Genomic DNA, 23,421 nt, shown 5'->3' with positions numbered 1-23,421 from the left:
CCATATAAGGTCATTATTGCTACGTGAAATCAAATTTTGTTTGTCTTGTTTCGTGACGTCGGGCACCTTCGGAGCGTTTTTCTACGTAGCGCAAAACGTTTTGTGTTATCTGTGTGTATTAGAGTTCCTTCTCGAGAAATTCTCGGAAAATCTCGAAAAAATCGAGATAATTAGTCGTTTTAATAAGGGGTCTTTCTGAGGTTTTGGTACTATTTACGGTCAAAATCCCTTTTTAAGCCCGACTCTGGCCCGGTGACTTATTTTTAGGCTAGATCCACACACACGCTTGCACGCCAGCGCATAGTTGGTTTGTTCTTTTATAGCCAGCGTTTTACGCCGGCGCGCGAGCGTACGCTATCGACTCGGCTGCAAAGCGTGAGGTTTCGCCCACAAGGTGGCGCGGAGCTTTAAACCACGCTCGCGTTTTGCCGAGCGCTGGCTAAATAAATTTGATTTAGCTCACGCCGGCAAGTCAGCGCAGTTTTGAATTGTGAACTTCTGATGTTCAGGAACTTTACTTGCTGGGCGAAATGTATATCATGTGTGTAATGTATAGTGATTTTAGGGCAGGAAATATATATGTAGTTCTATTTTTTAAGTCAAGAAAACCGAAATACCAATTTGAATGTCATCTAATGCAATGATGGCAGGCACTTGAACATCAACCATCGCACATCAATTGTGCACAGTTGCTTTTGGGGACACGCACCCGTTAACTTTCCTGATAGCCTTTGTTCGTGTTCAATGAATTTTTCGTATCCCGCTGCTCTAGTTCGTATTCGTTTTGGTGCTCCCACGAAACCATTTCATTGTTCTGAAGTTGCCCTAGAGTTCATCAAAATAAGACTTGTATCCACTATTCAGCATGGTTTTGTCAATTTACAGCAATCAGGAATTGTTTAATTATAATGTATGTGTTCAAGGCTTTCAAGTTTCAAGTCTACCCGCAAGACATGGTTGAAAATGCCTGGAAAAAAATAATTTTGAAAGGTAACATATGTGGTAAGTTTGGTTATGCATTTTGGAAACTTGTAGGAATGTCATTATAAAACTGACATTGCCTTGCATATGTGCAGGTGAAAATGTAAACACAGCCGAGGTTGTATTTAGGAGATAAAAAATATAAACGGAAAAAAGGTAGCAAACATTGGTTTCTTTTATTTCTAAAAACTTTACAAAATACTTTTAACAGGAAAGCATGAAACACCAGTAAAAAAGAGGTTCAGGATAGGTCATCACTCTAAAAACTGACTGATGCAGCTGATGCTGTAAAACATTGTGTTACCTATCTTGGAAACACTGCAAATGAAGGTATTTATGGGTCCCCTTCCCTGAAGGCAGGGCCGGATTTACCAATAGGCTAGGTAGGCTGAAGCCTAGGGCCTCAACGTCCAGGGGCCTCGAAGTTCGGCTTCGAAGTTTGTAATTATTTCAAAAACTTGACAAGTTTAAACCCTACCTAAAGTATATATATATATATATATATTCTACGCAACTGGTTTCAACCACGTTGCAAACAGTCATTATTACTTCGCTTCGTATTACGCGCATTCTGCTAGAAGCTTCCATGTTAAAGTACTGTAGTGTCCTCTGCAAAAAAAATCGGTAGTTGACATGTGAAATAACTAATAGACATTGTGTTGCTTACTGTTAATGTGGTAAATTATACGTTTTATCAATTGGAATTTGCTAATGTTATCGACTTATCTTATTGTTAGACGTCTTGGTATTGCTAACCTCCGTCTAGGTCAGGGGTGGGGAACCTACTTAGTACTGCGGGCCGCAATAATTGCACAACATTTGGGGCGGGCCATTTTTTTAATTCCGTATCAAATACCCAGAGCACTCAAGTGGCTTTATATTTCAACGCTCCTGATTTTATTTTTATTTGCTGCTACATCTGCAGCAAACAGGGCATAACAGGTTTATCCATCATTTCTATAAAGAAGGGAGTTTGGCCATTCTTTCTGGAACACACTAGCTTCACCATCGATCTTTCTTTTTTTCCAAGATTAAATTTTAAATAACAATATAAGGATCCAACGATTTGCACAGTAAGCTAATAGCTCTAAACTCAATTTGAAACTAACGTCACATGGCAAATGAATAGTTACTGCAAGGAGAGACAATCGAGTGGCTGTTACGTTACAAATAATATAGCAAGTGGTTGAATGTATGGCAATTTTATGAAAGTTTGACTCATAATGTTGAAAGGGGAGATATTGAATATAAATCACCGATAATGTCGAAATCATTCAAGGAAATATCTATACATCAAAATTTTATTCTTTAGATCCTATTTTGTATACTTTAACAAAATTGTGACGCGGGCCACATTAAAAAGGGAAGCGGGCCGCAGGTTCCCCACCCCTGGTCTAGATCAAGCAATAATCTTAATTATTTCATATTTTTTTGAACCTTAAATTGATTATGAGTAAAAGATTTGAAAGTGGAGCTAGCAAGCGCAAGAAAAAGAAATTTGAAAATGATATGCTAAAGAAGATAAAAGTCCTAGTCTTATACTCTATTTCAGCGGTTCCCAACCTTTCTGGTGCCGTGACCCCATGATAACATTTGCCAAGTTGCGGTGACCCCAAGGTCAAAAATTAGTAGGCTCTAAATTCAAATGTAATGTCTTTATTTGATTGGGGTTAGTGGTCCTTGGCTTAAAACAAGTTGGGAACCATGCCTTAGGCCAGGTGTGTCAAACTCAAACAACCTTGAGGGTCAAAAACAAACTTTGAAGTACGTCTAGGGGCGCACTATTGAAACATTGCGATATTTGCATTTTTAAGTGTAACGATGCTTTCACTGTATACTATCTAGAAAGAAGTAAGGTCTAGAAAAGAGAGAAAATAAAAGAGATGATAAAATGGCCTAGTGCAGCTACCCGAAAAACTTTTCTCGTTAAAATAGTTCTTACATATATTCATTTCATCAATAGGACTCAAAACCCAAGAATTGCTATAATTTTCAAAATAAAACCCAAGAACCCAAGACGTCAAGTAAAAACCCAAGATCTTGGGGCAAAACCCAATCTTTGGCAGCCCTGCATACAAGTGCAAACTGTTTATCAAACTTCTGGATCAGGTAAACTTACTTTTTGTGTGATTGTTACCCTCATTGTGACATCACAACCCACAAATAATCGAACTTATAGTGCTTTGTTTCAAGTATTGTAAATCAGTCAAAAAATTATCTCTTTGTTGCGTTGAATGCTACAATACAGAAGTTTATTAAGATTTAGGGACTGTGAGGGCCAAAAAGCGAAAGTATAATAACGTATAACGCAGGAAAACAAAAACATAACAAGACTAAATAACGTTGGGGGTCCGCGGACCTATAAAATTTATAAGGGGTCCGTGACTACAAAAAGGTGGGAACGACTGATTTAGAGAGAAATTCTGAGCTCAAAAATAGGGAGGGGCCTCACAAATGGAACAGAACAGCCTAGGGCCTCTCATGATCTAAATCCGGCCCTGCCTGAAGGGGACACATATTGTTTTTGTCCGTATTTTTTTCTGTCTAACGCTGGTTTGTAACGCTCGTTTGGTTTATCTATATTATCCAATATGGTACAGCCAAACATTCTCCAGGTGAGAAGCACAAGTAGAAAAGATCCCAGTAAAGTGCGGCTGTGTGAGCCAGAACGCCAGCGCGCGAGCGGCCTTTAGGCCGCAGGTTCCCCACCCCTGGGCTATAGCGTCCGGAAACAGAAAGCTTTCTTTGTTTCAGTGGGTATGAAACAGAAATTGCATGGTGTTTCACACAAGCTTTGGGAGTTGCTGTTTGGTAATGATACAGGGCTTGTTTAACCTCGTTTTTTGGATTGCTACCTTGCGAAATGTATTCCGTTCCCGTTCCACAATCATTATAAGACCTACACTATTGTTAGCTATGTTACTGAATTTGCTTTGCATTTCTGGGTAATCTTGTCTTCTTTTGGGACAGTTTGCTTGCTTGTGTCACTTCACCGCAATATTTATAGGTGAATTGCTGCTCATTGTAGGGGACATAAAACTCGTACCCCTCAATATTTGTGCTCGGGATTGGGTTCTCTGCTGCCTTTGTTTGGTGGTTGGTTCATCTTTTGCACTATAGTTAACAGCAGAGATGTACCGAATATTCGGTTTGCCGAATTTATTCGGCCGAATCGGTCATTTTTGCAAAGATTCGGTTTCGGCCGAATAATTTGTTGCGATTCGGCCGAAACCGAATCTTTTACGAACACAAATTTAAAGCGTTAAACGTGTCTTTTATGCTTATTAAGGTCTACGCAATCTTTCAAAAGCCCAAACATAACGAAAGTATCTTTTTCAACACATTATCGTTTTTTCCACGGTAGTCAAAAAAATTACTAATTCATTGGCAGGTTGCCAATCATGCTTAAGGCAATTTTGAACCCCACAGAACTGAAATGAGGACGAAAAACAACTATTTTGCGCTGGTTGCCTGGTAGAAAAACATTTTTTCACGTCAAACGCGTAGCGTACGACTTCGCGTGACGTCATAAATGATTCGGTTGATTCGGCCGAATTTATTCGGCAAAACCGCCGAATATTCGGTTTCGGCCGAATCGAAATTTAGCCGATTCGGTACATCACTAGTTAACAGTATAATTGGGTTAATCTTTCAGCTATCGTAAGGGAAAGGTTACCCAGCCAATTCCTAAATTTATGTAGTCACTTTTATATAGCCGTACATTTTTTAATGTTCCGAGACTCTAATACCTTAACTTGCAGCTCTAATACATTTTTTCTGCTTAATTGTGCCAACTAACATCAATTTGTGTCCTTTCATTTCGACAATTCAACCACTTTTTGATAGAAAAATCACTATCTTTCAATATAGTTTCTCTTCTCGCTTTAGGATTTTTTCTGCTCTAAAACTAGTTAGGCAGTTCGGCCTTTTCCACCCCGCGCTTTTTATGTTAACAACTTTTAGATTTCTAACATTTGAGCGTGATATTGCACCCTGAATGCAAATATTTAAAGTTTTCATGAAAAATAAGCGGTAATATTACAAGCTAAATTGCTTTATCAATTTACATTCGATAAAGCAATTCAGCTTGTAATATTACGTTGAAATGTTAGAACCTGAAATTTTCATTGAATACGGCGAATCAAATTCGGGTTTAAGCTCTCCAGTTTGCAAAAATCAGACAATTTATGTGTTATTTTCCTATACCCGATGTATCATTTTGGACACAAGATGACTCCATATACGCTTTATTGCGTGACAATAGGTTGGTAGCGCAATCCAGTGTTTATAGAGATCAGTGGTGATAACATGCGTTCACGTGATTGCGTATTTTAGAGGAGTCCGTATCATATAGTATTTAGTACCACCGCTCAACGAGTGTCTGACTTCATAGGCGCCGAGTGTTACAAAAATACAAGGTGGCGGGTCGTATTATGACGTCACTAATGCGTGCAACCGCAATTAATTGCTCAAACTCGAAGCCCAACAAACTTCCCATAGAACAGGTCCCACAAGAGGGGGGTGCAGCCGGTGCGCCGCACAGGGGCCCATGACGGTCTAGGGGGGCATAATTGTTAGGATACAAATTACAGGGACAAATATTATTTCAAAATTGTTTTAAAACTGAAAAATATTGATGCTGATTGCCGAATTTGGATTTGTTGGTAGTGCAACTCTATGCAACAAGTTTCATGATTGTTACATCGGTGCTTGCAAGAATTGTAGCGAGATCTCTTTTTGATGTTCCTGTGTTTGTACCACAGTTCTGTCCGTTGTTTGGTAAGGATTTGCAATGTCAACGGTAACATTTATTGCAATATAAGTCGTGTAAGTTGTGGTGTGAATTGGCATATACCTTTTAATTCGGACAAGCATAGGGCGGCGTTAAGTGCTCATTTGTTCTGACTACGTAGGCTAGTGCTGGTGTGTTTTCTGGATGTTATAATAGCATTTGTTACACGTATTAAATTTCGTCACAGCTTTGTTAATAAGCGAGGTACTTCTTTGGACCATATTTGCAACGTTCATGCAGCAACAGTTGTGGGTGTGAAGACGTTTACTTTGCTGTTATTTTTGCCAGATTTGCTCTTCGAATTTTGCTTTGACTTCTCGAATTTTGCACTACCACTATATGCCACGTCGCTGCATGTCTCGTTCCCGTTCATTTTCTGACGGAATAAAACGTTTTGTGTACGACCAATTGCAGTAGATTCTGAAAAATTACTTACTAACTCACTTAGTCTTCCTCCTCAAAAACTACATTTACCACAAAGCATGCTTCGATTGCATCCGAGTTTTTAATTTATTCATTAATTTGCATAACCAAATTCTGCAGCATATTTTTGCATTTTGCTCTAAAAAATGCGATTCTTGTTGCTATTTGGAAGCAGAAACAAAATGTTTGTCTAGTATGTTCTGGTTAGTAAATGTTATTGTAATACTTCTTTGTTTAATAACCATCAAAATCCTATTTAAAGACCTACGCTTCACGAAAAAACAGACGACAGCACCACATTTTCCTATCCTTTTCCATTGTAAATGCTGAAATCTTACTGGTCGCGTTCAAGCGGAACCAATCTTAATACTTGCAGAGAACATTTTTATTTTTAAAACACAAACGAAGTCTAATATGTATCAGATTAAAATACCTAAAAATCAGATTAATTATTTCAAACTTATATGCAAAATTTTAGTTCGATCCGTTGCTTATCGGCAAAGATATTGCCCCATTTATGTAATCGCTATGCGGGCAGTGTGCAGTCTCTGCTTAGCAGTCTCTGGTAGGATTATGGAATAGCGATGTTCAAAGTAGAATATCGAATCCGTTGGATTCGAATCCAATTTTGCCGTTTATATCGGGTAATTGGAACCGATATAAAGGAGTGTTTTGACCGTTTCGAAAAATGTCAACGCATGCGTTTCTTATTTGCGTCGTCGCCGAGTGTTTTTACCCGTCGCAAAATACGGTAAAGGACATATGCGTCAAGTCAGAAGCCGCTGTGACAACGCCAGAAGGACTGCGGTGCATGAAAGGCATACTTAACGGTAAGTATGTGACGCTTGTTACGCATCAGTGACTACGTTTATGCAATGAGGTTTGCAACGTTATGTCGTCGTTTAATTGTTTTCCGATTTTGACAAAGAAAAAAACAATCAACGATTTTGCGTTGGGCAACAAAGAGAAGCTTTTCCAAGCTTTTGATTGAATACCCAGTGCAGAAACACATGACGTTTGGGAGATTTCTAAACACTGGACAAACATAAAAATGTAGTGAGTAAACGCTACAAAATCAACCTTTTTTGCTGCAAAATCACACATAGTTTAATAGAAACCCAATGTCCCAATTTTATTTGCAGGCTGCCTGTTTTTGGACATATGTTTTAAGTGAAATAAATAATACTCTGGAGAGTCTATGTCAGTTGCCAATTGCGCCGGCCATCGTGGCAGTCAGGGGTGGCCGGCTTTCTCGTTTCCCTGTTGTGTCAGTGCACAAGGGTGACGACACTTAATCGCATCTCTGCCAAAACGACGATGATAAAAGCAGAGGGACTTTGAGTCAGGCATTGCCTGTGGTGAAGCTGATCGAGACTTCCTACCTCGTTTTTATGCTGGTTGGGAGAAATCGCATTACGCCGAACGTTGGAGAGTGCGAGTTCCGCGTCTGATTCCCTGACCATATCGCATCAGCTTTGCGGGCCAAGAGCCGCGGATTGCTAATTTCCTCTCCGCTCAGGCGTGTGCGGATATACTCAGGCAATCGCTCCAAAAACAATTGTTGGAAAACAAAACATTCCTTTGCATCGCCAAGTAATGCAAGCATGTCATCCATTAAAGCGGATGGCATTCTGTCCCAAAGGAGGCATGTGAAGTAACCGCATTGCCTTCTGTGGGCGCGAAAGACAAAAGGTTTCTACCAAACGTGTCTTAATTGCCTCGTATTTGGCTGCGTCTGGAGGGCTTTCTAGCAGGTCTATAAGACGATTTGCTGTGTCCTGATCAAGAGCCGAAACGACATAATAGTACTTCGTTCTTTGTTTAAAATTTGCAATCCTGAATTTCAAAGAAACTCTGATATGAAGAAACATTTCAGCAATTTACAAAAATGTGTGCTCTCATTGCGTGACCCAACTTAGGGAGACATAATACATGCTTCATAAAGAAACGTAATATTAATTCCCTTTTAACCCACTTCTGTTGGCAAAAGATCACTTTGAAAAAAGCGATCTGCTGATGATTGGTTGCAGAAAAAAGGTAAAAATTGGTGCTTTGCCATCCAAAAAAATTCCTAAACAGCAGTACAGGACAAAATTAGTAACATTGCCCATGAACATGTAAATGTTTATTACAGCTAAAATCATTTGTTGTGGCCAAGACAAGCAGAAAAGCACCATTTGACAGAAAGGTTCTTTCATAAGTTAAACATCACAGCGTTAAAAGTGTTGAGAAAGCTTTTAAACAATTAGGTTAAGTTAACAATTCATTTTAAACAACAAGTTGTACAACATTTAGAAAAGTGGTCATTTTATAGAAAAGGCAAATACCTCTTGGTAGAACAATATAAAAATAAAATTGGTAAAGCATACATAAGGTACAGTTTTGTTTATTATGAATTAATCTGGGTTTCTGTATGTTAACATTTTTGTGGTAGACTTTGCATCTCAAGCAATGTTGAGGTTGAATGGGCTCCATTTTATGGATGGTGGGTTAAACCACTATCCTTGGGTATTACTCCATTGAGGTAATCAACTTTAAATGCATTTTTAAGTATAACATCTGCTTTTAAAACAAGATAGTTTTTACCATTAGGGTATTTTTTTGCATCATTACAGGGGAGTTGGATAACTTTAAACTTTGTATGGGAGTAAGTAGGAAAAACAATAATATTAACAAACATGTCATACAAGCATGGAACGCCCCGACAGGCACAACCATAATTCGCTCACCTCACTGCAATGTAGCCAGTAGATATGGCATCACATTTAAAACTAGATCACCCAATATTCAAACACAGTAATAGAAAAAGGGCCGGTAATGTGTAAAATGTGTGCGAAGTATGGCAAAAAATGGAACGCAACAGACTGCAGCAAATAAAATCCAGTGCAACTAGTGAAAAAGAATTGGTAACAGTGGATGACCGAATTCATTAGGATATCTTGGTATGCAGATTCAAATGTTTCTCATTTAATTTTGGAACAGTAATGTGTCATTTCCCATCTGCAGGATTTGGTTGAAAGTCAAAAACACTCACTAATGAGTGGCAAGCCTCATTTTTTAAAAATGCAATGTAAAAATGCTTCAAAGACCATTAATCGGAGACGGTACCACCCTGATGTGGTTCATTGGGTAATTGAGTTGTTTGCTAGAGCTTTAGCAGCATATAATCATCTCAGAACCAGTGGTGTTTTTATATTGCCACCACCACGTACTTTACAGTAGTACAGGTATAAGTTGCAATTTTACACATAATTTTTTGAACTGACATATCATCACACAATCCTAAAAAACACTGTATGGTAGATTGTTAAAAATATTGGCTCTGGTGCATGCGGTATCAACCAATTGGCAGTCAATGCTCTGTGGATGAAAAGTTAGTTAACAGCAGCAATTTATGCACTTTTTCATGGTTTTTTTAAAATTTATTATTTTCATGTAGTCAAGAAAATTGGTATTCTAGGAAGGCCACTTAGTTGGATTTATTGACTACGGGGCCAGAAATGCAGACACCATAATGGCAACCCATATATGTTGCAAGGTGGTACACATAATGCAAATTGTCCAATTCAGCGAATTAAAAGTCCAAACTTGCTACATAAATAAGGTTAATTGCCATTTTTTTTATGATATTATTCAGAAAATTCTAAAAACTAAAACATTTTTATCAAACTAAACGTCGCAGCTCAAAAAACTATCGACAAGACGACAAAATATGTGTATGTTCTTACCAATGCACACGAAATGTGTACTTGTTCATTCAAGCGTGCAACGTCTGAAGGAAGGCAAAACCAATATATTCGCGTTCATGGTAATTGAATTAGATTTGTTAAAATAAAAATGTTTAAAAAATACATCAACATAACATAACTACACATTAAAAGTTACATCTTGTCCTATGTAGTAATTCATCCGAGAGATTTTTTTAAAAATTTAGTCGGCAGACGAGTTGCGCATCTAGTGGTAAGCACTTTTTTCCAAGGAATGCAGCCTGACTACCATGAATAAACATGTACGCATTATGACGTCACATACCGTTGTAAACAAACTGGCGCCAGTTTGTGTTCTTGGTTTTAGGCAGGAAAGTTATAGTGTGTACGCTCTTAAAAGGAGTTTATGGTACTTTTTAACTTTAAATGCGTAAAAACGCTCCCATATAAAAGTTCACTGCCCTGTTTAGTTTTAATATATATACTCGAACTATTTTATTCAACATCAATTTTTTAACACAGTTTGGAGACCCAGCCTTACTGCGACTTAAATTACTCCCAAAACGAAACTCTTCTCCCTTTTTAAATGGAAACGTTTTCTGAGAAATGAAGACCACAAAGCTGTGCAAATGCCTTTTTATTTTTGGTATAAACTCCACCCAGAACCTACTACACGATACACAATGTTTTGATCATGCATTAATATCCTAACATAAAACAGTTTACTGACTAGTTTAAAGCGAACATGTTTGCGATTTTCTTAAAAAAGCATTTAATCATACAATTGTAATTACTGAAGCCATATTTTTGTTTTAAACAAAAAAATCCATTTTTCACATTCTCTTTCACATTTCTGTTTTGTAACATTTTAGTGTTTGTGCCAGTGCATTGCAAAAGGCTGTTTTATTCATAAATTAAACACACATAAAATAAGAGTCTTGAGTTATATAGAGTACAAGCTGTCATTAAAAAGGCAAATTAGGTAATCAAGTTGATTCTGAAATTGTATTGTAAAATGAATCAATAAACAATCATCAGTTTTTCACAAACTTCAGAAAGAAAATAAGGAATATTCATTTTTATTACAATATTAAACTGAAAGTATACAATTTGATTGAAATAGGTACAGTAAAATGCGACCGTTGTGAGAAGGTTTTCACCAACAAAAATACCAAAAACACATTTGCTGAAAGATGTGGCAGGTTCCTCAATTAGAATAAAAACCTCAAGTTCATGGTATATTTAGCTCCTGATGTTAATTCCACCTTAACTGAGTCTTCCTCACAAAATGTAAAAATAACCCAATAGTACCAAGAAAAAAATCTGCACTCAGCATGCATAAAAATAGCTCAAACTATCTTCAAATGTCATTTGTGGTAAATATCATACAAGGACAAAAAAAACTGTTTGTATTACTGTATTCGACAACCAAGTTCTAATTGGTTGGAGGAATGAATAATTTATCAATGGGTAATAACCAACACCCAGACAACATGTAATCTTTATTCTGACTGCCTGTAGAATGTACACCAGTGGTTCTTAACCTTTTTTCCTTGCTGCACCCCTTTCAAATCACCAACCAATTTTCGCACTCCCCTAGCCTGGGTTTTTTAATTATATAGAATAGATCTAACCAACCTGAATGATTTAGCATCCCCGCATCCCCTAGGAACAGGGGTGCGTGAACCCTTGGTTAAGAACCCCTGATGTAGACATTGCTAAAGAAATACTAAACCTTTTCAACAAAAATAAAACTACCATGGCAACAGATTTACATACTGTATGAGCAATAAATTTTGTACATTGGAAGAAAATTTAGTATGGCCATATACACTGCAAAATACCTGCGCACAATCATCAGCCCGATAACACAGGCATGCATGCTAGAGTTTTATGTGAGAGTGGGTTGCACAGGAAGAAAGTGTACTGCAAGTCTGCAACCAACAAAATCTGTATAGAAAATAGAAAAAAATGTTTTTAAGTATTTCTGGAAATTACACTTTTTTCAGTCATAAACATCATGCACTCACTGGATGACAATAGTAACTGACCAAATTTTTTGTTGATGCTATCATCTTGTGTAAACATCACCTCATTGCAAGAAGCATCTTTTACTTGTTTATGAGATCTGTTTATAAATTCAAAATCAATATTGATGTAAAAACCTGAACTTTCTAAATTACTAACTAAAAAGTAAGTTTCTTCGAGGAACACAGTATGTACTATTTTTAGTGAGTATTCATTTTTTAAGGCAAGGGTCTTTGGTTAACTGGACATTTTTAATGAAGCAATTCCTTTTAAAAAATAGGGTTTTTTTCTGTTAACTTGTGAAGTTTTTGTGACACAAAAAAATGTTTGTGTTCTGCCATCTGATACCTACCTCACACATATTGGTTGAATTCTTGCCCCTGATTTCAACACCATTTGTTGCTTTTGTAATTGGCAGACAAAATTGTTAAAGTTCAAGTTGAGCAATATGTTCCCAATGGTGGTGGCGTGTCAGTCAGGAAAAAAGCTTTCGCCCATCAGAACCAAATGCTTTCACCAGTGGCTGACTTGATGACTTTAAATGACCTGTATCATACTATTTTAGTATACTATAAATACTAAAATAGTATGATACAGGTCATTTAAAGTATAAAATTTATAGTATAAAATATTTAAAAAAATATAAAAATTTTAGTAAACTATAGTATAGCAGTGTAGCTGTTCTTTATACAGTCTTTCTAAAAAAACAAAAAATACATTGTGCGATATTAAACAAGTTGCAGACGATGTTCGCGACTTTGCGCAAAATAAAATACAATTCAAAATGTTAAAGTTTTTTTTAACAAAAATAGTTGGCGCAGAATGCAGACTACATGTCACCATAGTATACTAACATGGTAGTCCAGCTATTGTTACCGTCACGCTTGATTAACTCTGCACGCTTGTCGGATGCTTGCATTGAGTTGGGTGCTTTCATAGCAGGAAAATGACAAAACTGAGCGTGCGTGGTCGGTTTTATGCATCTACCATTTGTAATATTATTACGTTTGGTTGGAATTGTGCTGTTGGGGAGAATTTACTGAGTTTTTTTTGCCTTTTAGTCCTTCTTTAAACGCGTTGAAGTGATTTTAGCGTGGTTTTACCTAACATATTCAAGGGTGCATAAAGCTTGTTACTGATTAAGTTAAAGTCTGGTGAAAATTGAACTTTGCCAAACTGACTGCATTTTTAATGAACTGATATTTAACAACTTTGAACCCGACCAGGAACTCGATTCGGACAGACGAAAAGTCAAGCTTAAACGAAGACCATATTTTTTCCAAAGTTACTCATTTCAAACTGTCAACAAGCGTCAGATTTTTCATAAAAGAACTGATTAGATGAGAAACTAAGCAAAAGAGTGCTGTGAAGCAAAAAGTTTATTTGAAAAAAATTCAAGGTACAAAAACAATTGCTAGACATCATAAACAATAAAACAGTTAAATGCTGTGATAAGTAACATAGAGTTTAGAGTATTTGGAAGGTGATGTTTTGTTCAAGGCAAAAAACAATTTTACAAAAGTAAGCAAAATTGTTAGCAAGTTGCACACCATGCAATCACAGCAGGGCAAGCTGATTTCTTCAATGGAGCAAAACCCTGGAGGTCTCACTTATCCTTCATCAGAGTTACTGCAACTTTTACAAAGTGTGTACCTGAAATGCTCGAGAAAGAGTTTTGTGGCCAACCAACAAGCTAGACTTTTTTGTGTATTGCAAAAGTTTTTCCATGATGTTCATTATGAAAGTTTCTAAAATAGGACATGTGATATTCTGGAAGTTGATATGGATAAAGAGAAAGTACTCAATAGGTTTTAATATTCGTGGATTTATTTATTTGTGTCTTGTCGTTCACGTTTGCCGAAAAGCTCTTTTCTAAAATGTTCCAAAGGTCTACCAAGGAAACCAAAAAAATGGGCTCTGAAAAATATATCAAAATAAAACTGTCAAAAGTGTCTGTACTTTCTGCACAATGTGCTTCTTTTTTCAAATTACAAAAAATGATGCCTCACCAAAATCTGTTCAATACCACAAATGGGTATAAACCACAGAAAACAACTGATTTTTAATGCCTAATTAAGCAACTGCTGGGGAACCAAAGTGATGGCAATATGATTAATAAGCCAATAGATAGATGATAAGTAAGCTGCAAATACTGCTCACTGTTTTGACAAGGTCTCATCAGTGCACCTGATGACAAGACACAGGCCATGTTGGCTAGTGTAGTAACATGCTGAAAAACTTTGACTCGCCAATTCGGTTCATTGCCTCAATTTTAAAGCAATTTCTACAAGAAGATGCCTGTCTATAAGTTTTTAAAAATACACTTCAAAGAGTTCATACAATTGAAAGCTAAAATCGTTTTAATAGCTCTACATGCATTAAACAATAAACCCAATAACTAAAAAACTTCAAAACAGACACGGATTTGTTGCCAGCGGCTTTTAAAAACTAGCTGTTTACCACGTACCTCATACAAAACTTCAGGCGACGTGCAGTGTTAGTCATGCGTAACCGAAATGCGCAGGATAATAAAAGAAACGAGAGGAAAAGAGGAGCTGGACTACCATGTTAGTATACTATGATGTCACATTATAACAAGAAACCACGAAACCGGCATCACCACGCGCCAAATTGAAACCAACTACCATGACGGAAACAATCATCTGGCTATAGTTACCGTAGGCAGGCTGCATTCCTTGGGAAAAAGTGCTTACCGCATCTAGTGGTAAGCACTTTTTTACAGTCAGTAGGGCATTAACAACAGTGAATGGAAAAATGCGTTTTATGACGTAACAATATAACAGTCACAACTTGGCGCCAGTGTGTGGGCTTTGCTTTGGTAAAAAAAGGTAAGGTTTTAGTTAATATAATTAATCTTGGTTTCTGTATATGTTCTTTTTATTGTATCACGCGGAATACAAACTATAAGCGTTAAGATAATTGTAACTACTTATATAGCCTTGGTATGTTTCAGCAAAACCAGACCAGCAGTCAACGCACTTTGCAATTTTAGCGACTAAAAATGCGAAGTGAACACCATTACATGTAGTTAACTGAAAATGCCTTTTTACTTTAGTGCTTTCAACCAAACGAAGACACCTAACGGTCGCTACAGTTTTGTCCTCTACTATTCATCGAAAGACAGCCGGCACTTGATATCGTTATTTATTTTGACGTAATTAATATCAGTACAGATGTTTTCTAAAGCCTTTGCTGAAAAATAACTGCAGGTGACTTGCAAAAATAACTGCAGGTGAACTGCAAAAAATTTTTTTTACCATATACATTTTGCAAAAACTGTGTTTATTTAGCTTTGCACTTTAAATGGTGATTAAAAAAAACAGCAAATGCTTTCTGGAGGGAGTCCAGAGACATAACAGGCCCAGCAAGATGGACACTGACTAAAAGCACATTTGGACAAAACATTGCAAATGAGTCAGGTAGGACAATTTTTAATATTCATTATTTTTCAAAAACTTTTCAAATGCCAAAAATGCATTGAATGGCAATTGGCAGGCATTCCCATTGCTACAAAATAATCTTTAATGTACTGTTATAGAATATGGGAGGTATAGTGTAAGAACTACCTCCTATTCAAGTAACACAGCAGTACAAGGTTTTCAGTTGGGGTTTCAACTTCAAGTACAACTTCATAATGTTAATATGATGGTTTGGCCATATATCTTTGTTAATGTTATGTCAAGTGATATTAAATAATCATATCTTGTATATGTGATGGTGGTGTGCCATCAGTGGTTACCTCTGAAGACCTTATAATTTGTGAATTTTTGAAACAATGTTTCAACTAGAAAAAAGTGTCATTCTCAGACAGCTTGGTCTTCATAGGTACTTGTATTATTATGTGTTCACAATTTCAGTAGCATTTCATTACACATATGTCACTCTTTTAAAATATATTTGCAGGCTACATCTGACACATGCTTTTGGGGGTAGCACACAAACTTCACTGCAAGGGAAGCCTCAACTGCAATTTTGTCACAATATATTGTGGCTTTGTCATGACTGCATTCAGGACAAGTGCTACATTTTGTGTGTTTACTTTTATTTTCTTCACTTCAAATAAACTCAAATCAAGTGCAGATTATTTTATTTATAGAACACTTTTACATTTAGTTAAAAGCTAAAAATTAGCTGCCCAAGCACTACTTTTTTCACAAGCAATCTCTACTTAAAATATTTCAATGATACAACTTTGTGTGTTAAAGTGTGATGTCAAGGGGAAAACAGGTTAATAAGAGGTAGTTTAAAAAGCAAAATAACTGGGGTCAATATCACAGAGAGCAACAAGGTAGTAAAGCATTGTATCCTCCTGCAATGGGTGTTCCCTGGTCTCTAGGCTTCAAAACAATTTGCTGTTTATTAAATTAATAATCTGCAATACAAAGATAACCATCAAGTTCAGAGACAAAAAAAAATTATATATTTTAAACTATCAGCAGGCTTAAATTTTCAGTTTTGTTGTTGACCTGATAAAAAAGTCAAGTTTTGTGGAAAATACTATTAAAAATAGCTACATCTGATTATTAACACAGACAAGTAGCAGCACAACTTTTAATCTAGTAAATCTCCTTAAACTCAACTCAACTCCTTCTACCTTGCTATGTCCAGATGTGGAGCCATTATTAAAGTGCAACGTACCATACATACAAGATCACCTCTTAGTAGCCTGCCCTAGATAAATAATTAAAGTTAAAAAAACACCTCTATACCCTGAGCATTGGCTCTTGGGCTATTAAGTTTTTTACGCTTACTTGAACAAAGGTATGAAACGATTAAAGGTTGTGCGTTTCGGAGTGTTAAATTTTAACCATTGCAAGTCATTTCATGTTTTCCCGAAAATTAATACCGATATTTAAAACACTACAGTTTCTGTTGCGGCAAACACCTAAAAATGCCTGAAACAGTTTATGTTCGAATTTAAAATGTCTTGCAGACGACCTCTGCGCCAATGTGGCACAATAATCGGATTTACGAGACGTGATTTCTCTTCAATTCGCCTCAGCCTTAAAGCTGTCTGAACCCCACATTTGAACCCGCGCCAAACTGCAACAACCCTTTTGTGACGTAACAATCACAGGCTGTGGTTACCGTTGTTAATGCCCTACTGACTGTTTTCTGTCTGGTTTCGCGCTTGACTGATTTCGGGCGCTCAAGCCTCGTAGAAATGCAACAGGGGTTGTGACTTTTTCGTGACACTTGTCACTGTTAGTGACAGGCGTCAATGACAGGGCTGGGGTGTCACTAAATCAGTGACAGGGTGCCATTAAATCAGTGACAGGGCAAAATCAGTGACAGGGCAAAATCGGTGACAGGGCGTTCTTGCGTTCTTGCGATAGTATGAACACAAGCGAATTTATTAGGTCTTTGCTTGTAAGGGTTTTCTTTAAAAATTGCAAGCAGCAAAGGTTTTAAATCTAAATTTCGTGCAAAAATGTACCTCATGACTTTTTGGTAAAATCTTTAAATTCTGCAAGCAGCAAAGGTAAGTGTGTTTTTGAACTTTCATTGCCTGCCAGGCAGTCTGATGAGCTCTAACAGGGCGAAAAAGTTCAATCAATTTGTTTTAAGTAGTTTTTTTTATCATGTAAACATGTCTAACCTCTGTTTTGTGCCACATTGTCATATCTGAATATTTAACAATATGTAATGTTATGTGCAAAAAGAGGAGATTATCTGAGTTTCCAAACAAAAAAACGTTTTGTACACATGAAGACCAACACGTTTAAAGCTGCTCAAAAAAATAGTGCATCTAGAATTTCCTAGCTTCAGGACAATGTTACGAGTGGTAATGTCTTTTTACCCATTTAAACTGATTCTGCCATATTTACACAAAAAATTGTTGATGTTTTTTGTTTTATTTTTTTGGCAGACAGCCACAAACATTTAACGATTGGAAACCCAAGATTTAAAGATAACCAAGATTAACACAAGTATTTGGTTGTTGTTATTGGTGTTTGAGGTGTTGTATTTAATTGCACCTTTGAATTGTGTGCACATATTTGTAATTGTCAATGTCTACTTGGAGATCTAACTTTATACATTATATAACCAGAGATTTTAAAAAATACTGTGTTTCGACAAAATAAAGAAAAAAACAACTGCAAATGAATCACCATGTTTCGAGTTTGTTAAAAGGGGTTAAATGGCTAAAAAACAAAATTAAGTTTAATATGGTTCATTATTTTAAAGTTATTTTGTGGCCAACTTAGCCAATTATATTCGCTCTGTGCGATAAATTTCTAAGTGTGTTTAAATTGGTATGGATGTTTTATGTGTTTGTTAGGTTAGGAATTCCATAGGTTCTGTAATTTAAATAGCTTGTTACCTGGTAAACAATCAAATTCATTGAGTTCGCAAATTTCATTTGGAAACATGGGCAGGAAGAGTCCAGAAGCTTTGATGAAAGCTGACCAGAAGCAGAAACGCTCTACTGATCTTTCACATGTATGTGTTCGAGCAATCAATAATTGTAGTTCTGTAGTGAATAATGTATTATTGATTCAATAATTCTTGTGTATAACAGTATTTTACTTTAAAATCTCTTATTTGTTGAAATATTTTCAAGTCCGAGTCAGAAAATGCTCTTTTTGTTCATTCTACAAAAACGTTTTTATTACACACAGTGATTTGTTACCAAATGTGTTATTTCAGGATGGTGTATCAGCAAGCAAGTCAATATCTTACAAGATGCACGTGTTTTAGACTCTCCACAGAGTATGAGGTGTGTTGAAGGTTTAAATGGTTCAGTAAATTTAAAGTCCATTTTTCAATGGTTTTACTAGCTCTGCTGTAAAATATTGTCATGTGATGAGTTTTATCAAAATCCTAAATTTAACTATAAGCATGCACTAATGGGTTGTGCAAATTTTGTTTTAGTTAAGCATTTGCAATTGCAAGCACATACTGCGCATGACTATTGGTGAACGTCATTCAGTTGTCAACCCACAAAGATGGCTCTGCAACACTTGCCTTACAACTGAGTCTGTTTGGACATGTCTAAGCTACCCTAATGTTGCTTGTGGAAGGTAGGAACCATGGTCAAAACACAAAACAAAATGTTCTACAGTCTATAAAAATGAATAAATAATGTGTGGACTGTTTTGGATGACCATTTGAATATTTATAAAATGGTATATAACCTACAGATATATCCATGAACATGCATTAAACCAGTGGTTCTTAACCTTTTTGGTGTGGTTTCCCATTAAAGTAAATCACCAAGTTCGAATTTCCCCCTCTGTTATTTTTATAATAATGTTTTGTGCCCAACATTAACAAAAAATTATTCTTTAATCAAAAAAATTTTGTGAAGTGATTTTGTCGGGACCTTAAAGGTATACTGCAATCTTATTTATATGTCATGTGCTTGCAATAGTCATTTATCGCATCACAATCAACAGACCAAATGCATTTATTCGCGAACAATAACAAAGTCATTGATACTTTTAGTAATGTCTGTGACGTAACAAACGATTGTTGGATTTTTATGCGCCTTGCAAAACTAGGTGAAGTTAATCTTACATGTTGTTGCGGAAAATATTGTATTAAATTAACTTTCAACGGTTAATTTAATAAAAAAAGCCCAAGTTTGGTGACTTCTAACTCACATAATTTCCCTCTAAAAACATTAAATTTCCCACTAGTGGGAAATTTCCCACCGGTTAAGAACCACTGCATTAAACCATTATTTGGAATCTGGTCATCCATTAGTGATTGATGTCAATGAACTCTATGTATATTGCTATGCTTGTGAAGAATATGTTCTCAATGACAACAAATCGGGGAACATCAAGGTGCTACGTGAAACTTTACAGGTAGGCAAATTTGCGTTATTATCTTTTTTAAATTGTAGTTGTGTCAGTCCAAACAATTCTGTGGCATGGTTTCTTGGTCGGAAATTGCCTGGAAAATAATTTATGTTGTATCATGTGACAAAAAGTATTAGCCCATAAATTCTGTTTGTAAAATTTCAATAATATTAAGTTAAACAATTTAGGCTGCTTTTGTGCAGTAGGTAAAATTTGAACAGTTTATGTATTGTGTGCCATAGTAAATATTAAAACTTCAATCAGAAATTCTTAACATTTCTCCAGGCAATTAGATACCAAAACTTTACTGGCACAACTCGTAGTGGACACACACTGAGGACAGCCACAATAAGTGCAGATGAAGATGTTCAAATGAGGAGAAGATTACAGCAGCAACAACTTGATAGAGATGATAGACTTTTCACTGCCATTTGGCATTCAAGGTACTTTTTCACACCGTAAAAGTGCACAAAATTGTGTTACTCCAAAAATTCGATGCCCAAATTTGCCAATTTTCATAAGATTACATAATTTTAATTTTTTTTGTCTTTACTATGTAGGTTTGTTCGACAAAGAAAAACCTTCAGAAACTGGCAGAACTATGTTCGTAACAAGGACCAACACTGTCAGAGTGATGACGAACAACCATGTGCTACAGTCACACTACAGTGAAACACAGAACTACAAGAAGACTTCATTGGAAAACTCGATGACCACCTTGAAACCTTGTCAGAATTAAAGATCTGCAACAAGTTAATGCTGATTTTCCATTAAACACAGAAAGGAAGGGGATTGATACAAGGTTAATAAGGGAAATTACACTTGATCCTGTTTAAGGTGTTTTACCAGCATTATCTGTTGTGTGGCAGTGCAAGGTCTGATTATGTGGAAAAAATCAATACTGGTGTCTTATTTCAGTAAAACACCATCTCCAGACTGTTCTGTATTTACTCTATCCAAATTGAATACCACATTTCATTTTTTTAGGTGCTAGGTCATTTGCAAAAGTTCCGCCGATGTTTACTTGCCGTTCGTGACATCGAAATGAATGAAACCACTGGATGCTACGAAGATCCACAAGTTTCGCCATCAAGCAAGTTATGAGTCGCTGGAAGAAGGTCCACCATAGAAATAAGAGCCATGGCATTTTAGCAGGCTAGTCTTTTGCCAGAAACAATCTATTCGAGCAACTGCTTGTGTACAGAAAATACTTACATCTCATGACAACTCAGGTTTACTTGTAGTAGGGATTTGACTTGAGGACTCAAGTCTAAATCAATGACATTTCTTAGAAATAAGGAAAATAAACTTTTTAAAGACCTTGCCTTTCAAAATAAGGTCAAGTCTTCGAAATAAGAATAGGATGGCGACCCTGAGTATAAGATATACAATATAATTAAGGCAAGTTTAAATCGTTTTATGTAAACAAGGCACTAAACTTTACCAGTTTTAGTTCAATTCCACACAGACTATTAAGATTTTACTTATAGCCTCACTCGGGTTGGTAGTGTACCTCACACTGTGCTTCATGGACAAAGCGCCTCATGGCGATATCCCTGACATATAACTTCTCAATATGGCTGTAGACTAGCCTGCTAAAATGCCATGGCTCTTATAAAGGCAAAGCTTTGTTTCATTTGGTATGAAAATGTATTGGTAAGACCATTAAATATTTTCTAGTCTTGGCAATGTCCTGTTTGCTTATAAATTGTGATGTTATGGATGTGTGTATTGGTTTATTCTATTTGTTGTTTTCTTAACTGAAGTCTGTCCACGCCAGATGGTAGATATGGTCATGTAAATGTGCCATAACAGCTCCAGTATTTAACCCACTGGCAGCCCAAGTTATAAACCTTTCTTATAATCCGACACACTCCGGACTGGTTGCTTTGGCAGTTTTGACAGCCTGAAACAATGGGTGGTACTAAATACTGCATGTTACCGTATGTTATTCTGCTTAAAATACTGCATGGTATGTGAAATGCGAGAATACAAGCCCCAACAAGGGAAAATTAGACCAGATTATAGCATTGTTTTAATTACAAACCTTCACCCAACCAGAATAGCTCTAACCGTTAGCGCTTTCAAAAGTTCGCAAAACTATATTTTCGTAAAGGCATATTCAAGTCCTTTACAACTTCCTGCCATGTTATAACATGCGGTATACCATGCGGTATTTAGTACCACCGGAAACAATCGCCTATCAGCGTTACAATTTAAAAGTGTTGATTGGGTGATTGTGGTTTGATTTTTTATTATTTTGCACGTAGCATCCCCCCTAAGATGGGTATTTTTTTTTTGAATTTTAAGTGTCAATTGCATTGTTACAGGAGAGTATTAATCTATATACTGAAAGCTAGAGAATATTGTGTGCTTGCTTAGCTTTTTAAGTTCTTTATCACACCTTGTCTTCACTGTAAGCATTCATAAATTCGTTGTTTTTTGTTCAGTAATAAAAGCTGTCTGAAATAGTTTGTCATGCTTTAGAATTACTGTAAAAGTTTTTGTACCAACACCAATATTTTTGGAAAACTCAAAACAAAAGCTAGTTAAAACAAACAAAAGAGTCATTTAACACAGTAAGTCACTGCTGTAGTCCGGGGACCCCTGGGGCAATTTCTCCCATCTATCTTGATTCTTTGCTAGTCTGTTGTATTCCATGATCTATTTTCCTGTCCACCCCTGAACATTGCCAAAGCCAGTTCGTTCTGGGCCTGCCTTGTCTTCTTATTCCCTCGTCGGTCCTGTGCATGATGGTGATGTAAGAGTTCTATGGCGACATGTTACATGGCTAACCCATTAAAGCTATGTTAAACAAGATTGGCAACAGTATGCACTCTTGAAATACTCCAAAGTCTTAAACTATTTTAGTGCACTTCCATTGGTTAACACAGCATTGATGACCTTTATATTATACAGTGATTTGATCAGGAAGAGACTGATCCTATGTTTCTTCATGGTGCTCCACAGGGCCTCTGTGACTAAGTTCTTGATGGTGGTCTCTTTTTTTCACCTAGTATTCAATCTGTTAGACCAGTGGTTCACAAGACTGTAGACTGTACCATCATGTCCTTCCCTTGTTTGTTCTTCAGATAAGACACTCTTGATTTGAGGTATTAGTTTACCTTTTTTGGTATCATGACTATCAAATATTGTGTCCACGTGGGCCACACTTATCTCATATGTATTCAAGATCTCCTGTGTTATCCAGCAAGGCTTGTTTCTGGTTCCAGCCTTTTCCAAAGTTTTCATCACAGTCGCATTCATGATTTTAGAGAACTCAGATGTTAATTCTTGAACATTATTTTCCAACAGTGCATCAAATCTGCTTTCAATCTTTATTTCAAACCCCTTTCTGCAACCTGGCTCTTCAAACGACAAAGGAAAAATACTCTTTTTAAAAAAAAATATAAATCAGTGACAGGGCGTCAGTGAATCAGTGACAGGGTGTCAGTAAATCTGTGACAGGGTGTCAAAATCAGTGACAGGGCGTCAGTGAATCAGTGACAGGGCGTCAGTGAATCAGTGACAGGGCGTCAGTGAATCAGTGACAGGGTGTCAGTAAATCTGTGACAGGGTGTCAGTAAATTTGTGACAGGGTGTCAGTAAATTTGTGACAGGGTGTCAGTAAATCTGTGACAGGGTGTCATTGACAGGCGAT

At 36.6% G+C, this 23,421-nt stretch overlaps 1 protein-coding gene, 3 long non-coding RNA genes and 1 pseudogene across 10 annotated transcripts; 3 read left to right on the top strand and 2 right to left on the bottom strand.

Moving 5' to 3' along the window:
• Window positions 1-814: 814 nt before the first annotated feature.
• On the top strand, window positions 815-6,186 carry LOC145224755 (uncharacterized). Its single transcript, XR_013859739.1, has 2 exons — window positions 815-990; window positions 1,193-6,186. It is a non-coding gene; the product is annotated as an uncharacterized LOC145224755 (long non-coding RNA).
• Window positions 6,187-7,308: 1,122 nt separating this feature from the next.
• On the bottom strand, window positions 7,309-8,067 carry LOC145223467 (uncharacterized; annotated as a pseudogene).
• Window positions 8,068-10,889: 2,822 nt separating this feature from the next.
• On the bottom strand, window positions 10,890-12,861 carry LOC145224561 (uncharacterized). 3 transcript variants are annotated; one of them, XR_013859683.1, is made up of 4 exons: window positions 12,284-12,861; window positions 11,934-12,031; window positions 11,748-11,853; window positions 10,890-11,179 (listed from the first exon to the last, which is right to left on the bottom strand). It is a non-coding gene; the product is annotated as an uncharacterized LOC145224561 (long non-coding RNA). The 3 variants fall into 3 exon arrangements; XR_013859682.1 differs by having other exon boundaries at window positions 10,890-11,853; XR_013859684.1 differs by having other exon boundaries at window positions 10,890-11,853; window positions 11,955-12,031.
• Window positions 12,862-14,778: 1,917 nt separating this feature from the next.
• On the top strand, window positions 14,779-16,031 carry LOC145224562 (uncharacterized). 3 transcript variants are annotated; one of them, XR_013859687.1, is made up of 3 exons: window positions 14,779-15,161; window positions 15,276-15,371; window positions 15,856-16,031. It is a non-coding gene; the product is annotated as an uncharacterized LOC145224562 (long non-coding RNA). The 3 variants fall into 3 exon arrangements; XR_013859685.1 differs by having other exon boundaries at window positions 15,243-15,371; XR_013859686.1 differs by lacking the exon at window positions 14,779-15,161 and having other exon boundaries at window positions 15,181-15,371.
• A 1,230-nt stretch (window positions 16,032-17,261) lies between these two features.
• On the top strand, window positions 17,262-23,149 carry LOC145222996 (ubiquitin carboxyl-terminal hydrolase 44-B-like). Of its 3 annotated transcripts, none has more exons than XM_080089275.1 (8): window positions 17,262-17,434; window positions 17,822-17,882; window positions 18,236-18,396; window positions 18,604-18,673; window positions 18,829-18,977; window positions 19,708-19,766; window positions 20,046-20,203; window positions 20,321-23,149. In XM_080089275.1, exons 5-8 carry the CDS (start codon window positions 18,962-18,964, stop codon window positions 20,430-20,432), a joined length of 345 nt encoding a protein of 114 aa, XP_079945401.1. In that variant the 5' UTR covers window positions 17,262-17,434; window positions 17,822-17,882; window positions 18,236-18,396; window positions 18,604-18,673; window positions 18,829-18,961; the 3' UTR covers window positions 20,433-23,149. The 3 variants fall into 3 exon arrangements, with proteins under 3 accessions (XP_079945401.1, XP_079945403.1, XP_079945402.1); XM_080089276.1 differs by lacking the exon at window positions 17,262-17,434 and adding an exon at window positions 17,460-17,737; XM_080089277.1 differs by lacking the exon at window positions 18,236-18,396.
• The last annotated feature ends 272 nt before the right edge of the window (window positions 23,150-23,421 follow it).

Source organism: Phallusia mammillata, chromosome 4 (assembly GCF_965637545.1).
Source record: "Phallusia mammillata chromosome 4, kaPhaMamm4.hap1.1, whole genome shotgun sequence".
Taxonomy (NCBI): Eukaryota; Metazoa; Chordata; class Ascidiacea; order Phlebobranchia; family Ascidiidae; genus Phallusia; species Phallusia mammillata.
The sequence above is the reverse complement of the archived record's forward strand: the minus strand, read 5'-3'. Positions and strand labels throughout refer to the sequence as shown.

Bases quoted from the DNA above. Each gene is read 5' to 3' on its own strand.
- LOC145222996 (XM_080089277.1), top strand. The intron at 19,767-20,045 runs GTAGGCAAATTT...ACATTTCTCCAG, and splicing joins TGCTACGTGAAACTTTACAG to GCAATTAGATACCAAAACTT. The intron at 20,204-20,320 runs GTACTTTTTCAC...TTTACTATGTAG, and splicing joins ACTGCCATTTGGCATTCAAG to GTTTGTTCGACAAAGAAAAA.